This window comes from Neovison vison, chromosome 11, assembly GCF_020171115.1.
Source record: "Neovison vison isolate M4711 chromosome 11, ASM_NN_V1, whole genome shotgun sequence".
Lineage (NCBI taxonomy): Eukaryota > Metazoa > Chordata > Mammalia > Carnivora > Mustelidae > Neogale > Neogale vison.
In genome coordinates, this window is record NC_058101.1 from 192,503,909 (window position 1) to 192,521,846 (window position 17,938).

Genomic DNA, 17,938 nt, shown 5'->3' on the forward strand with positions numbered 1-17,938 from the left:
TTAAAAACAATCTGAAATACAAGCCATGCAAAATCTATGCAATGAAAAATACGACCTGACACCTTAGTTGATTAGTTCCTATAACAGGCATATTTACTGCCCTCTGGTGGCCACTGTCCTAACAACAGACCCATGACTAAAAAACGTGTAAAAAAATTTTGAATCATGGTCTTTTAGAAAATGTAATCAAACAATCAGAGGAATCATTAAACATAAGAAATTACACCCTTTCGTTTGATTCTGAGAAAAATCAAATGGAAGGGTGTAGAAAACCATACCTTGTAAAATTATAGTAATAGAAATTTGTATGCTTACAAAAAGATCCATTGGGGGAACTTTGAAACTACAGTCTTCACAAGACTGTCGTTTTGCTGTCATTTGAACACTTTCCCAACTGAAATTTGAAAAAGAACTAAATTAGATCAGTGTTTTCATAGGGATTGTTTTCCTTACACATCTGGCCAAAGTTAACATGGCTGCTTTTAAGGATGTCTTACTTTATGTCATCATTATCATCTTTTCTTAACTGTCCATCTAGCCTAGTTTCAGCCCAATAGTAATTCACAATGTTTCCATAAAATTTTCATGTTAGTGTCAATATCCCAAACTTAAAATGATTAAAAAAAAAAAAAACCCACAAAACATGACTTTGTGTTTTCCATTAAGGCACATCCATCAGTTTGGTAATTTTAAAAAATAGAAAAATTATAGAGAGATATTAGAATTCTGGATAAGAGTTAACTGATTTTTAACTATTTCTAGAAAGCATCTTTAAAAAATTATTGAAGTTAAATATCTGGAAGGACCTGATATATTCCAGGGAACTTTCATTAATCTAAAGAAATTTTTTTCTTGCAATTTCTAATCAAGTAGTTTCTGTTATGAATTTTAAATATTAGTACATAATGATGTTTTCAATTTGTATAATTGAAGGGTATATTTCAGTGATCTTTTAAAAAATATTTTTATACTATTGACATAGTGTAAATGAACACCTTCTAAAAGTTAAGAAACGTGTACTAAATAATCTAACAAGGCTTTCAAAACATGACCTGTTTTATTTGTTTTTAACTAAAAAGATTTTTTATTTTTTCCTACTTCCTGTATAGAAGTCAGTTCATATATTTTTCTTAATGACAATTTTACACAGACCATATTGAAAGTAGCAATGTTTACCGTAATGGCTCAGCTCTCTTGCATGCAGTTTAAATAATCTCTTCAATCTCTTCATTTCTTCAATCTCCTTGTTTCTGTAATGTGGACTACTGTTATTATAATGACATTTTAAAATACATAGATGTGTTAAGATGTGTTAAGTTTTTAAAACTCTTACACACCTATAAAACTTTTTAATAATAAAAAAATAAATGAGCAGAGTAGACAAAACTCATTTAAATTAAAATTAATCTCACATGGTCACTAAATTGCTGGCTGAAATTTAATATAATACTGTTCAGAGGCAGGTCCTTTGAAAGACAGCTGGTTCACCTGACTGTAAACTGGTTGAGGACTCAAGCCTCTCTCACTTTCCCTATCCTATTCAAACCCCTAGGAAAATTTGTTTCATGTTAAAAATGTCAACATTCCTTAAAACTTTGTTGATGGATAGGTCCTATGATTTTTCTATATTCAGAGTTTCTTATCCTCTCCTCTGAACTATAATCTGGCCTGTAGTATCTCCAGCAATAAGAATCTGATGAGTAATGAATTAACTAGAATGCCATCTCCGTGCGTCTCTTCTATATGTTTATGCTATAAGGCTGTCATTGGCTTCTTACTCAAATTACAATGTTGATAATGAAAGTTAATTTATTAGGCCCCATGACCATTTGCTGATATATCTTTTATCAGTAGCATTTTTAAAAGAGGCCCACAAATTCTTTGACCACCCATCCCATTAAATTATGGTGTCTATATCCCCTCCCTCTGAATCTTGGCTAGCCTTAGTGACTCAACAGAACAGAATCATAGAATTCAGCAGAAGTAACAGTATGTGACTTCCAAGCTGGGCCACAAAAGTTGGTACTACTTCTCTGGTCACTGGAATTCTCATGCTTGGAGCCAGGAGCCATCTTTAAGAACTGCTCTGAGGCTGCCATGCTTTGAAGAAGCCCAGTCCGCCAAGGAAACCACTGGTGAGTGTCTGGTTGAAAGATTCAGTTGCTTGTTTTATTCACATTAAGCTTTGTGCATTAAATTTTATTTTGGAGCCACATAGGTTAGTATTATGTTCTTAAATCCTTCCCCCATTGATCAATGCACCTTCTGAGATTTTATCAAGAAAAATAGTTGACAATAAAAGAAAAATATTTCTAAAATACCAGTGCAGCTAATTATTAATAGAGTAAGCTCAGGAGTGTTAACAAAACACAATCTGGTATAAAACATTGCCTGGGGGCCTTTGAGACCCCCTGGAGGATCACTTGAAGAATCCAAACAAAAATCTTCTAAAAGGCTGATCCTGCATCCTGTGGTGTGCTTAATGCTAAATATGTGTCTTTTTTCAAAAAGGATTAGAGACCGAAGGGACATTTTTGGTTTGATACTTTTGACATGCATTATTAACTTAGCCATTTGGACTTCTACGTGTTTAGCAACTCACCCAGGAAAACTTCTTAAGGGAATTACTGTATCCAAACAGCTGTAATTTGACTGAATTAAAAAGAAGATAAATTGGGAAGAAGTAACTGTACCACCTTCCCATACCATTTAAACCTAGCTAGTTAAAAAACGTTATGCAGGCTTGAGTTTTAATATTTAATGAAAATAGAATGTTGGAATAAGCAAATTGTTCTACCCTAAAATTATGAGAGAGGATATTCTGAATCACTCTTGGCACCTGGTCCAGCCTTCTTAAACTTCCAAAATTATGATTATACACACTCTGCCTTTCTTCAGGAGGCCAAAATTCCAAAGAGGAAGAATAAAATAAAATTATCCTCCTTGAAGTAAAGAGATGTTAGTTGATGATAATTGAAAACACCTTCCCTCTGTTTGTCCAATCAAATGTTTTATTCCTTTCATCATCCAAACATCCAACCAAATCTGTCTTCAAAGTACATGGATTATTATTACATAAATAGTTTTGATTGTTTTGTTTTGTTTTGTTTTTATCTAGTAATAGTACAAAGTCATCTGTAAGCAAATCTGGCCCTAGAAAATTTGCTTCTTTGGGACTGGTGTATACAGGGCTCCAGGGACAGCAGTGACTCCAAGCACAGGGCTGAGAAGCAAATGCTGCCCATTGAGTGGAATCCTCTCAGATGGAGACAACCTGAACCACAGGTCAACCCCCGGTCTGGGTTGGCTTCTCTGTGTGCTTGCACATGTGTGCGCGCGAGTGTGAGTTTCAACAAGCACAGTGTCTTGAATTTTCGTTTCTTTTTTTTTTTTTTTTTAAAGATTTATTTATTTATTTATTTGACAGACAGAGGTCACAAGTAGGCAGAGAAGCAGGCAGAGAGAGAGGAGAAAGCAGACTCCCCGCCGAGTAGAGAGCCCGATGCGGGGCTCAATCCCGGGACCCTGGGATCATGACCTGAGCGGAAGGCAGAGGCTTAACCCACTGAGCCACCCAGGTGCCCCTTGAATTCTTGTTTCAAAGTGTTATCTGCTCAGCACGAGCATGATCATGAAAGCACACATTTCTAATAGTTTGTTCTTCATGATGAGCAAAAATCAAAGGAAGACAAGCAAACACGTCAACTGTTATTTACTTAGTATCAGGTATGTGCTTTCCTGATGGACTAAGTATTTTAGATAAAGCCTGATCAATCCTCAACACCCTGATTTGGTAGAAAAGAAAGTGAACCTCACTGAGATGATGCGATTTGTCTTTCTGTAAAAATGATGGGATACAACAAAAAGGAGGGTTAGAACCTGGCTCTTTGTTGACCTCAGTGCCACATTATACTACAAAATAATTGTAATGTGCAGTGATGGACCTAGTAAGGTCATTTCATTTCCATCAATAAAAATGTGACAGGGGTGCCTGTGTGGCTCAGTGGGTTAAGCATCTGTTTCTGGATTTCGGCTCAGGTTATGATCTCAGGGTCATGGGATGGAGCCCAAGTGGGGCTCTATGCTCAGTCGGGAGTCTGCAAGAGATTCTCTCCCTCTCCTTTTGCCCTCTTCCCCTCTCATTTTCTCTCAAATAAATAAATTCTTTTATAAAATGTAACACAAAATCTCTGAAGAAAGTTTTATCAATACTATATTTTATTTAAATATGAAACAACTTACCTTGTATAAGTCCTCCCAGGTTCATGCACTCCAACTGAATTCTCTGTAAAAATCCATCAATGTGTAGTTTCTCTGCCAGAGGTGAAAGTAACCTTATGCAGACTGGTCTATTTCCGGTGCCAAGGCTCTAAAACTTCATACTTGAAAATATATATTATTTATCCATATTATTTGAATTTCTGTTGTCTTGTGAACATTTGAAAATGAAAATTTTAAAAATTCTTCAATTTTAAGTTAGATTGATTTGATATCCTACTTATTAAACTGGAATATGCAAAAAAGCTGTTTTTATAAAGTCATTGACAAATTTTCCTAAGTTAAGGCTTAAAAACAGAACCTATAATGTTATTATCCATTATTATGACAGATTAATATATAGAAAATATTCAATTTTTAAAGAAATGTATTAATATATTTTAAAAGTAACAATCACTTTTTCCTTTATACTGTAATTTATATTTAATTTTTAATTATAATTTAAATAAATTTTACTGACATCATTATATGTTAAAAAGTCAGTAAAAAAAGTTTGTTTGCATTTTTTCTGGTCATAACTATTATTATTTTACTTCATCCCACAATTTTTTTTTTTAAAGATTCATTTATTTATTTTAGAGAGCAAGAGAGAGACATGGGCTCCCTACTGAGCGGGGAACTGCAGGCAGGTCTCGATGCAGGACACTAAGGTCATGACCTGAGCTGAAATGAAGAGTTTGGCTGTTTAACTGACTGAACCACCCCGGCACCCCTCCTCTCACAATTATTATTGCAAATAATCATGTCATATAGTAAAAGAAATACCAGCTGCATTAAACATGCCATTTCTGGGGCACCTGGGTGGCTTAGTGGGTTAAAGCCTCTGCCTTCGGCTGAGGTCATGATCTCAGGGTCCTGGGTTCGAGCCCTGCATCGGGCCCTCTGCTCAGCAGGGAGTCTGCTTCCTCTTCTCTCTCTGCCTGCTTCTCTGCCTGCTTGTGATCTCTGTCAAATAAATAAATAAAATCTTTTTTGAAAAATGCCATTTCTGTGGGGTATAAAACATGTTTTTAATAAAATCTTTTTCTATTAGAGTAGCCAGAATGGATTCTGTTATTTGCAACGATGAACTCCAATATATATAAAAGGATATGAAAGGATTTGTTTAAGAGATTTCAAAGGGCCAGAAGACATTGTGCAGAGCTGCACTAACAGAGGGAAATGAAGGAACAGCAAGAGTCTTGTGATTATTGTGTTTTATCTCTAAGACTCAAATAATATTACAATTTCACCTCACATTGTTTTTAAATGATAGCAAATACTTCAGAGTCTACCCTTTCCAAATTTCCCTTTATCTGGAAGATCTCCATCCAGCGGAGTAGTGGCAGTAATGCTAAGTACATAGAGGTTCATTTGTGTGTCATATGTTAAAGCAGATACTGAGATCAGAAACAGAAACAAAGCATATATTTTTGCTTTCAGGGATTTACTAAGTTATTTGGGCAGGAAGGCACATCAATTAAAAGGTAATAATTAAAGTTGCTTGGCTCCAAGGGCAATATGCAAATTTGATAGGAATGCTCTAAGCATACTAAAATATTGCAGATTTTTAAAATATGTATTATTATTATTTTTTAAAGATTTTATCTATTTACTTGACAGACAGAGATCACAAGTAGGCAGAGAAGCAGGCAGAGAGAGAGAGGAGGAAGCAGGCTCCCTGCCAAGCAGAGAGCCCAACGCGGGGCTCGATCCCAGGACCCTGAGATCATGACCTGAGCCGAAGGCAGAGGCTTAACCCACTGAGCCACCCAGGCACCCCTAAAATATGTATTATTATTAACTTCCCATTATTCAACATTCAGTTATTCCATTAGGCATGATGTTCTATGACTATCTGCTTTGTATTATAAATAATAATAATGACAATAGCTAACATTAATTGACCTTCTTTTGTGTTAGAGACTCTTCTGCATGCAACATATGCTTGACTTTATGAGCTCATATTATTTTGAACCTTGAGGTAGCTTTTAAATGAAGTCAATCATTCAAAAAATACAACCCAAAATCTTTTTTTTTTTGCATATTATTCTTTCTTTTTTTTTTCCAATTTATTTATTTTCAGAAAAACAGTATTCATTATTTTTTCACCACACCCAGTGCTCCATGCAAGCTGTGCCCTCTATAATACCCACCACCTGGTACCTCAACCTCCACCACTTCAAACCCCTCAGATTGTCTTTCAGAGTCCATAGTCTCTCATGGTTCATCTCCCCTTCCAATTTACCCAAAAGCACATACCCTCCCCAATATCCATAACCCTACCCCCACAACCCAAAATCTTGGAAGTACAAGTTAGTAGAAGTAAATAAACTTATATTTCTTATGCTTTTTAAGCTTGATAAAAATATTTTTTTAAATATAATATTCTTTAAATGTGTTTCTCCTTTTCTTGTGTTCTTATTTCCTGAACACATTCCACACTTTTCTATGGAACATCAACAAACTCTCCCTTTCACAGATGTGGTATTCCAGATGCCCGCTCCCACACATATGACCCTACAAATCCATGACCATGACATGATTCCCTGCATCTCTGGGCTGTCTCCATCATTAGTGAAACTGCAGATTATCATAAAATGCACAGGCTATAAACCGCCCTGTGTGTACGAATGAACAGAAGTGTCATCTGACTTCTAAAAATCATTTTCAGCAGGTGGAAGGTAACTGCTTCTTTACATAACTGATTTTACTTAATAGTTCATTTTTTTCTCCACTCTGCTGTATCAAATAAAGGAGCTCATAAAGTTTCAATAAATGAATAAGTGCACTGACATTCCTGTCAAACAAATGCTTTATAAAGGTAACACCTTTTATAATCAATATCATTAACTCACTAACTTCTGTGGATAGCTTTCCGCATTATGGATTCCCTTGATGTTCATGTTGGTGTTAGTTTTTTTGAAGGGCAATGATAAACAGGCAAACAAAATAAGGAGATACACTTTTGAAAAGACAAAGAGATCACAGCTTTAATGAAATAATTCACCCATTTGATAGTCAGCTAAAGTGGAGATATTAAATGTTGAAAGGCCCAGGGCCCAATATTTAGAAATAACTAAGAAAGTGAGTATCCAATCTTTTGAGTATCTCTGCTCATTCTCTCAAAACTAAGGTTTATGGGGCACCTGGGTGGCTCAGTGGGTTAAAGGTCCTGGGATCGAGCCCCACATCAGGCTCTCTGCTCAGCAGGGAGCCTGCTTCCTCCTCTGTCTTTACCTGCCTCTCTGCCTGCTTGTGATCTCTGTCGGTCAAATAAATAAAATCTTAAAAAAAAAAAAAAACTAAGGCTTATGTAAGAGGTCAAAGTTTGGAAGTAAAATTATATTACACTGAAATACATTCTTCAGCAATTCCTGTGTCTCCTTCTTGAGCATTTGCCATCCCTCATCTCCTTTGCCACATAAATGTCTGATCAATTCATTTGGTCAAACGATAAAATAAATAATAACACAAGTGTATGTGTGTGTATTCCCCCTTTCATATAAGGTGTTGGCATTTTTTAAAGTTATACCCATAAGTCCATTGAGATTGGTCCAAACCAAGACTACAAGGTTAAGTCTTTTCACGAGGAGAAAATTTCTAAGAAAATTTTAAGATTTGAATTTCAGAAAAGAGCAGTTGAGCTCCTGCTCCAGGGAAAATATTACTTTCACTTCGCAGGTTTAACCAGAATCTGATTCCCACGCTCATTCCCACCTCAAAACTATCATTACCTTGAACCTTCATTATTCCCCACAAACAAGAGGAAGACAGGCCTTCTCATGCCAACCACTGCTACTTCTGGTTATTTCTCCCCAACCCGAGTTAAATGCTTGCTCCTTTCAGACTCATATTACTCATTCAGCAGCCTTTAGCCTCCCTCACCCATATCATTGAAAACAGTGCTCTTTCTCTTTAATTTCTAGCATTATCATCAGTGACTTCAATATCCAAATTACTGACCAACACATAATCCGAACCTTCAGTCCTCTGATCTCCTCTCCTATGGCCTTTGTTCTCTATTCTGTCTCCTACTCACAAGAGTCACTCTCCAGTTACAGCTTTCAAAGTTACTCTTCCTCTGTAATCCACACCTATACAATTCACCTTATTCCCATTATTGTCAATCAGCTATTCTCATTTTACACTATATTTTTACCAACTTAGTCCTCTTAATACCCCTACTTTCTTTACATTTAGCAGCCCTCACCTACCTTGACCTCTTTTCCCTTGAAGAAAAATTCCACACTCGATCCCTTTAATAGAGCTCCTTCTACACAATTTCTTCAACTTCCTTGCCCCATTGGACCTCTGCCACTCCATTTAAAGGCCAACCCTGTTTAAGTCTAATTGCCTGGCTTCTTTGCTTATGTCTTTTGCTGGAGAGTATCTCAGACAGATAGTTCTGTGCCTCTATAAATTTGTGGACCTCACCGAAAGAAAACACTTCCCAAAAATGTTTATTTCCTACTTGGAATCTCTTTAAAATTCCCATCTTTATCACATTTCCATCAGCCTTAAATTTTATCTGGCTTATTACAGTGCAAAATATGCATACATCATAGTGTAACTTCTATAATTCCCACAGTAAACATATTGTGTGAACTTACCCCTTCTCACTGTCTACTTTCATAAGAGAAGAGCTTGCCCTCTTTGTGTCTAAAATTTTCATCTTATCCTTATGATCCCATTTTCCCCCGAGTCCCTGTGTACATATTCAGCTCCTTAGTTCACTTTTCAGCCACCCATTTCTTCCCCTCTCCACTGGCTACTTACTCAAATCGACTCAGTTCTTCCTCCAACCAAAGATGAAACAAAATTTATCCTGCAGTCCCCATCTCTCTGAGACTTCATAATCAAAGTCTCTAAGGGATTTTCTACATGAAATCTTTGTAATTTCTCATTGCCCCTGTTTCCATGTCTCCTTCCAAGTGTTTCAGTGGTGTAATGGAACCAGCTCCACTGATTCAAGACAGCCAATAAGGTGTTTCTCTTCTCAACTGCACCAGAATGTAACATTGGTGGCTCAAATATAAATAATGGTGGGAATATGCACCCCAGAGACACTGTTAAATGTTACAAATCTATGAATCAGTTTTGTTTACTGCCGCTTTGTTACCTGCTGTCTGTCTTCTTCTACTAACTTCAAATACCATTTCTTGCACTTCTCAGGTGTTACCATACTATACTAGCCTGTACTGCTTTATATTGCTGTTAATTTTCCCAAACGTAGTGGCTTGAAACCACCCAAACTGATTGTCTCACAGTTCGATAGGTCAAAAGTCTGACACAGGTCTCCCTGGCCAAGAATCAAAGTGTCAGCAGGGCTAGACTCCTTTCCTTAGGCTAGAGGGGAGAATCCATTGCTTTGCCTTTTATAGATTCTAGGAGGCAACTTTGGCTTGTGGGCTCCGGCTTCGACCTTCAGAGCCAGCCAAGGAAGACGGACTCCTCCTCACAGCCTATCACCTGACCTTGCTTCTCTCACCTCTTCTTCCATGACTGACTTTTCTGCCTTCCTCTTCCACTTTTTGTTAATGTACGGTTGTATTCAGCCTGCTAATATTTTGTTGACGATTTTTGCTTCTACGTTGGTCTTTAAGATAATGATCTACAGTTTTTCTTTTTTTGAAGTCTCTTTGTCTGGCTTTAGTACCCTGGGAAAGCTGGCCTCATGGAAGGAATTTGAAAGTTTTCCTTCCTCTTCTATTTTTTGGAATAGTTTGAGAAGGATCAGTATTAACTCTTCTTTAAGTGTCTTATAAAATTCACCTGTGAAACCATCTGGACCTGGACCTTATTTGTTAGGAGTTTTTTGATTCCTGATTCAATTTCATTGCTAGTAATCAGTCTGTTCAAAACGGCTATTTCTTCCTCATTCAGTTTTTGAAGGTTTTATGTTCCTAGGAATTTATTCATTTCTTCTAGGTTGTTCAATTTTTTGGCATATAAATTTTCATAATATTCTCTTATAATCCTTTGTATTTCTGTGGTGTCAGTTCTATCTTCCACTTTTGAGGACTTTGGGATTACATCGAATCTATCCAAACAGTCCAAACTAATCTCCCATTTAAGGTGCTGAATTTAACTTCTTCTTAACTTCTGCCAAGATCTTCTGCCAAGATCTTTACTTAAAAGATCTTTTAGATCTTTTAAGTAAAGTAACTTATTTACAAGCCCTAGGGATTAGATTACACACATCTTTTGGAGCCTACTGTAGAGCCTCAACTCTATCCTCTCACCAAAGTTCTGCATGTTTAGTGTATGTTCATGAATATTCTATGGAGATAGTGCTTTCCCACCTAATTTAAGGTAAAACCCTGCAAAAAGCTCTAAATAGTTTGTAAATACCTAGGGCTCTAGCTAGAGACACAAAATACCACAATCCGTCATTTTTATTATCATGGGTAGAGCACACACAGCCACAGAGAACTGGAACAATCTCCATAGGGCTGCTCTGTCTGTTCTTGTCTGGATTGACCAGAGAAGTAAGGAAATGTCCTCTACAAATCTTTTAAAGCGAGTAGGATTTCTAGATGATTTCGTCTTCCAACTTTATTGAGCTAAAACTGACACATACATTCTGTGTTTCTTACGTGTGAGATTTCAGAATTTATTAAAATGAATGAACAGAAGACAAACTAAAAGTTTTAAATTAACAAAACTTGTTTCCTTAAAAAAAAGAGGAGGTAGGGGTAAATTTTAATCTGCTTACTGTGGCTCAATGAAGCAGCTCCTAGTCCTAGAATTCAACTATTTAAATTTTAAAAAATTATTTAAAAAATTTAAATTTTTAAAATTTTTAATTTTTTAAATATTAAAATTTTAAAATTTTTTAAATTTAAAAAAATTAAAATATTAAAAATTTAAAAATTATTTAAAATTTTTATTTTAAAAATCTATTAAAAATTCTTTTTTCTAACCAGCAGCAAAGCAGTTTAATATGAGATTGAATTTTAGTGATTTTTTTTTTTTTTAAAAGACACATTTATTCAGCGTCATGATCAGACTATTACATTTAGCAATCAACAGCATGGGTGCAAAAAAAAAAAAATCTACATTAAAACCCTTTGTTGGAATGCTTTACACTTTCCACAGAACAGAAACTAAAATAACCTGTTATACAATTAGTCACAAATACAGTCCTCGAGTTTTTTTGCCCATACACATGAGTATTGTCTAAAACATGTCTTCTTTGTAGCAGCTAGGCCCTGCCACCACTGTGCTTGGCTGAGTTCACAAATCTGTTGTAACCTGTAGCTTCCCTGTCACTTCTCTGGCTCTCCTCTCCTGCTAAGCTTTGTTTCCTGGCAGTAATTAAAACCTTCTGCCACTGCCATAGCTGCTGCTGCTGCTGGAACCACCATAGCCACCTTGGTTTCGTGGTTTGGCGAAGTATTGGCCTCCACCACCATAAGGGCCAGAGCTTCTGCCTCCAAAATTGCCTCCTTTCATGGGTCCAAAAGTTGAGGATTGATTGTTGTAATTGCCAAAATCATTATAGCTTCCGCCACCTCCAAAGTTGCTTCCATCATCACCAAATCCGTTATAGCCATCCCCACTGCCACCATATCCACCACCACCTCGACTGCCACCAAAGCCACCTCGACCACTGAAGTTTCCTCCGCGACCAAAGTTGTCATTCCCACCAAAACCACCTCCACGACCACCACCAAAGTTTCCAGAACCACTTCGACCTCTTTGGCTGGATGAAGCACTAGCCATCTCTTGCTTAGAGAGTACTTTCCTTACTTCACAGTTGTGGCCATTCACAGTATGGTATTTTTGAATGACAATCTTGTCTACAGAATCATGGTCATCAAATGTTACAAAAGCAAAACCCCTCTTTTTGCCACTGCCTCGGTCAGTCATGATCTCAATCACTTCGATTTTCCCATACTGTTCGAAATAATCTCTTAGATGATGTTCTTCAGTGTCTTCTTTAATGCCACCAACAAAAATCTTTTTCACAGTTAAGTGGGCACCAGGTCTTTGAGAATCTTCTCTTGAGACAGCCCTCTTTGGTTCCACAACTCTTCCATCCACCTTGTGTGGCCTTGCATTCATGGCTGCATCCACCTCCTCCACAGTGGCATATGTGACAAACCCAAAGCCTCTGGAGCGCTTGGTGTTCGGATCTCTCATTACCACACAGTCCGTAAGTGTTCCCCATTGCTCAAAATGGCTCCTCAGACTCTCATCGGTTGTTTCAAAGCTCAGACCTCCGATGAAGAGCTTCCGCAGCTGTTCAGGCTCTTTGGGAGACTCTGACTTAGACATGACGGCGGTGGGAGGGGAGACTTTAACGATGCTTACTCGGCGGCGTCCACGGGCAGAAAGGAGTAATCTAACGAACGTATCTCGAATTTTAGTGATTTTTTAAAAGATTTTTTATTTATATATATGAGAGAGAGAGAGAAAGCACAAGAAGGGGGAAGGTCAGAGAGAGAAGCAGACTCCCTGCTGAGCAGGGAGCCCCATGCAGGACTAGATCCTGGGACTCCAGGATCATGACGTAAGCCAGCAAGGTACCTGGATTTTAGTGATTCTTAATATCAGAATGCAAATGTTCAGGGCGCCTGGGTGGCTCAGTGGGTTAAGCCTCTGCCTTTGGCTCAGGTCATGATCTCAGGATCCTGGGGTCAAGTCCCATGTCAGGCTCTCTGCTCAGCAGGGAGCCTGCTTCCTCCTCTCTGCCTACCTGTGATCTTTCTCTCTGTCAAATAAATAAAATCTTTAAAAATAAAGAATGCAAATGTTCACTCATAACTTTCTGACCATTTTTGTGATGTCTTTTATATTTATTAGAAACTCCTAAATTTGATCTAAGAGAATTATATGGACCCATGTTTTATTTTAATAGAAATTTGTATTAAGATGCATTTGTGATCTCAATGTGTATGAAATTCTCGAAGTGTTATTTTTTTTTCTCCTGGAAGGAAGAACTTCCATAGTTATTCCTGAATGTCACTAAAATATGTTTTTAAAATTTACTTCAACTGTGCCCAGGCTCAAAAAAAACTTTCAAAACAACCTGAAAAAAATTATATATATATATATATATAGAGAGAGAGAGAGAGAGAGAGAGAGAGAGAGAGTTTGGAAGTAGCTGTTTGATACTGAAATGAAGGACAGTCACTGAAATATTTACACACTCAAGACACATTTTTCTCAAATTGCCTGAAGGCAAACATGGTCCTTGAAACAGAGTCTGCAGGTAATCTGAGTGAGGTGACCAAGTTATTGTACTTGTTAAGAAAAGTGTATATTTACATCACTGGAAAATATTCAACTTCATCCCAATGGACTCTACCTTTCACATTCTCTTCTCAATGATACATTTTGTCTCTAAATGACTATGTTGTCTCTATTTTGTTTCCTGGTAATGGAAATTGTCCAAATTAGAATCAAAGTTTGAATCTAGTTACATGTCCTTTTCAGACAGAGAAATATGATAAGCAGACACAGAAAGAGGGCTAGTGTCCGTATCTTTTCAGCAAGTCTTTATTTGTTGAGAACTTTTTTTTTTTTTTTTTTTTGCTTTTTGTCTTGAATGGTACAAAGTTTAAAATAAACCTTTAATAATAGTGTCACTTCTTCACTTACTCTTGACTGTGTAAGATTTGTTTAAATAGTCACAAGGCAGGGAATCCTATAGAATTAGAAGGTAATATGTTTCAAAATTCAGAAAATGGTAAAGTAATAATCAAAAGCTCAATCAAAAGCCAGGAAGAAAATACTATGGACTGTAAAAAAAATGATGTTAACTTAGTCAATTCATTAGATAATCTGCAAAGTGGCAATAGTGGGTAAATTCATTATTTTGCAGAATATTGCTTATCAAAATGAGATTTCTTTACAATTTTTAACTCCATTAAATGAGTTTAGCTTGAGGTCTTTAATTGTTTTTTTACTGAATCTTGTAGTTTCTAGTTTGTGATTTCTCCTCAAGATATAAAACATTAATGATCATTACAAGGACGATTTCACAAACTACAAATTAAAGTTCCATAGCATTTTTAAAAAGCCTACCTACCTCCATTTCCAATTACAAAGCAGCTATTTCAAACAGTTATTACATGACAAGTTTCTAAGTAAAATCAAGGTAAAAATTAACCATATGATGCCGGCATACCTGAAAACATCTGAGATGGTGCTGACAGCCAAATCTTTCCATGGAAAGTGGTCCTTATATATTCCAATATTAGATTATGTTTCCTGTTTCTCAAATAATCTTTCAGAATCAATGAGTTACTGAAAGGAGGAACACAACCCCAAGAAACTGGAAATTTTGCTTTTGGCAAAATTCTGCCACATAATAAAAAGAAACATTTCTTTTTGAATTCTGCCTCCTCTCGGGAAGGTTCCAGCCATACAAAGAGCAACGGAAGTACCAAGCTATAAGAGGTATAAGTCAGAATTATAAAACTGAGTTATTCTTTTTTTCTTATTATCTTCCCTCTCCTTTCTGAAAATGCAAACTGGAAATTGAGTATGTATTTCCTGGCTTAAAGAGGGCTATTGCAAGAGAAAAAAATTAAAAATGGGGTTTCTAAATATTCCCATTTCTGCCTTTCATAGTAAAAGAAGCAATTAATTGTGAATCTTCAGGATGTTTTAAATTACATTTTCAGGAAAAAAAAAAAAGATCAGTTTTTTTTAAATGGGATTACCCAGATGAGGTTACTGTGAATTAAATAATGAAAAAATAATTTATGTAAATGAAAGAAAGAAGTTTTTGTAAATATGAAGAAGTAGTTCCTATTTTGATCTGGAAAACTACTTCCCTTACCCTTTCCATTTAGGTAAGTGTCTAACAAAATGTTATCTGTATCAGTCAGGGTCCAGTTAGAAAAGAGCAACAAAACTGGTCATTCAAACACGGAAAATTGAATATGATATTAATTTATAAGAGCAAATTAACAAGAAGACTGGAGAGAATCTAAAGAATAAAGGAATGGGGGCACCTGGGTGGGTCAGTGGGTTAAGCCACTGCCTTCGGCTCAGGTCATGATCTCAGGGTCCTGGAATCGAAACCCCCCCACCCCCCCCAACCCCCCACCCTCCACCTCCCACCCCCCCCCACCCCCCCACCCCCGCCACCAGGCTCTTTGCTCAGCAGGGAGCCTGCTTCCCCCGCCCCCCCCCGCCGCCCTCCCTGCCTCTCTGTCTACTTGTGATCGCTCTCTGTCAAATAAATAAAATCTTTAAAAAAAAAAAAAAAAAAAGAATAAAGGAATAGCAGATGTAAGTGGCAGCCACTTCCACAGCTGAAAGGGAGTAGCCACAAATGAGAATCTCAGAAGAGAACCACATCAAGACTGATAGTATTCAGAACCAGTGAGACAAAGTTCAACTGTCACCTACCTGAGGGCAGAGAATTAGGCTGAGATCTTGCACTCGAGGTCTGGCAAGCAGAAACTGCCCAAATGAATCCCAGCAACACTCCCTGAGAAGTCACCTGCTGGGGAGAAAGAGGTGGGACACGGACCCTTGAAAGGAAGCCACCTCTGGAATGAGAACAAATCTCGCTAGAAAGCTCCCTCTAGGGTTCTGGAAAAAGTTGCTAAGAATCTACCAGCTGGGGTGCCCACTCCTGAGTGGTTTGCATGTCAGGGGCAGTTCAGTGACACATCACGAGAGCAAAATGGAAAAGCCAGTAGATTCAGGAAGAGAAGACCCTTTTCCTGTGGAACCCTTCCAGAGCCTTCTACTAGACATAAGGCTTGACATTTGTCACCTGTTAGAGGACAACTGTTTACAGAGTCCAGCTCCAGTATTACCCGGTAGGACAAAGAAGGATGACTTAGGGGCAGAGAAGAACTCATTGATGACAGGCCCACTGTACTTCCACGTGACGTCCATTATAATTCTGTAGCCATAAAGGAAGACGAGCATATGGTTCAAAACTCTGCGTGTCCCTCTACCGTTTATACATATTTTGGAGTGTGTGTGTGTGTGCGCGCGCGCGTGCGCTTATGATTAACATCAAGGAACACATGCTTCTGGCTACCTTGTTTCTTAGATGAGGCTCCATGTCAATAAATAGCAATAGAGAATAAATAGCAGCAGATAATATAGTTGATAAACACTGAAAATCAAGAGAGCAGAATGACCGCAAGCTTTTTTCATGTGATAACAGAACACTATTTAACAAAGTCCCCTAAGAGTCATCGGAGCCTCTGGTGGAAACATTCTATGTGCTATTAATTAAGGCTTACACTATAAAGTTAGATATGAAATTGAAAAAAACGATGAGATTCAAATAACTTTTGTCTTATAGAAGTGATTTCTGTCTGCTAAAGAAGACAAACTCTGACTCTACAGCTTGATTTTCCTGAAAGGCCATTAGAGCAGTCTGGTATCTGAGCAAACTTACTCCATATACACATACAGGCACTTAAAAAATCCTTTCCCCTCATTCATATTTCAAGATGAATTTCTACACAGACTAGACGTTTTTCCGAAAACCAACATATGAATTATACATTTTGAAAATGACTTGAAATATTTTCCTCAACATTTTCAGAAAAAGTTTATTTTGTAGTCGTAACCCAAAATTCACAAAGTTTTTGTCACTGAATTCATCCAGCATTCTTAATTCTTTTTTTCCTACAGTGAATTGCTTAAAAAAAAAAAAAAATTAACGAACTGATTTCTGGTTGGATTTCAAGTCAGATGTGCTTAAAGCCAGAGCTCTTCCTCAGTATTTGATTTTTTTCCAATATTTTTCTTCAATAGAGATAAGTGCTCCGTTTTTATATCTACTGGTTTAAGTTCTGTCACATTTCACTTCTAGCCTTTTAGTGCAGTAAATCATGTTTTGCTACCAATTAAGCATTGGTATTTTGTATTATTAGATCATAGCCAGGAAACAACCCTGTGACTGAGCAACCAATATTTCTGTATAGTTTTCTGTTCATAGGATGTTTTTGTTTGGTTAGAGTATCAGAGTAACACTGGCCCCATAGAATAAGTTGGAAAGTGTTCCCTCCTTTCTATTTTTGGAAAAGTTTGTGAAGGATTAACACTGACTCTTGTTTAAATGTTTGGTAGAATTCACAGTGAAGACCTTTGGGCCTGGGCTTTTCTTTGTGGGAAGTTTTTGTTTATTTTCTTTTGTTTGGGTCATACTAGCTCAAATCTTTATTTGTGATAGGTCTATTCAGAGTTTTTATTTCTTTTTGAGTTGGCTTGAGTAGTTGATCTCCTCCTAGAAATTTATTCATTCCATCTAAAATGTCTCATTTATTGGCACATAACTGTTCAGAGTGATTGCATAAATCATTTGACTATTATGGGGTACATAGTAATACTACCTCATTCATTCTTAGTAATTTTAGTCTTTTCTTTCTTAGTCAATTTACCTAAAGATTTATCAGGTTTTTGTTTTTGTTTTTATTTTGTTTTTATCTTACTTGAATATAGTTTTGTTTTCACTTACTTCCTTTCGGTCTCTTTTATTTTCTCCACTGTTTTTTATTATCTCATTAACTTCTGCTCTAAACTGTTATATTTCTTTTCTTCTTCTCCTTCTGTTCCTTTTTTTTCCCTCTTCTTCCTCCTCCAATCCTTCTTTTCCTTCCTCTCCTTCTTCTTCTTTTTCAAATTTATTTGCTCTTCTTTTTCTAATGCCCTAGGATAGAAAGTTGGGCTGCTCGTTCAAGGAGTTTTGTTT

General features: G+C 36.9%; 1 protein-coding gene across 1 annotated transcript; it reads right to left on the minus strand.

Moving 5' to 3' along the window:
• Positions 1-11,563: 11,563 nt before the first annotated feature.
• On the minus strand, positions 11,564-12,616 carry LOC122889119 (heterogeneous nuclear ribonucleoprotein A1-like). The gene has a single exon (XM_044224020.1). The coding sequence runs from the start codon at positions 12,538-12,540 to the stop codon at positions 11,578-11,580; it is 963 nt and encodes a 320-aa protein (XP_044079955.1). The 5' UTR covers positions 12,541-12,616; the 3' UTR covers positions 11,564-11,577.
• Between the last annotated feature and the right edge of the window lie 5,322 nt (positions 12,617-17,938).

Excerpts from the sequence above, each read along its gene's own strand:
- LOC122889119 (XM_044224020.1), bottom strand. The coding sequence starts at position 12,540 with ATGTCTAAGTCAGAGTCTCCCAAAGAGCCTGAACAGCTGCGGAAGCTC.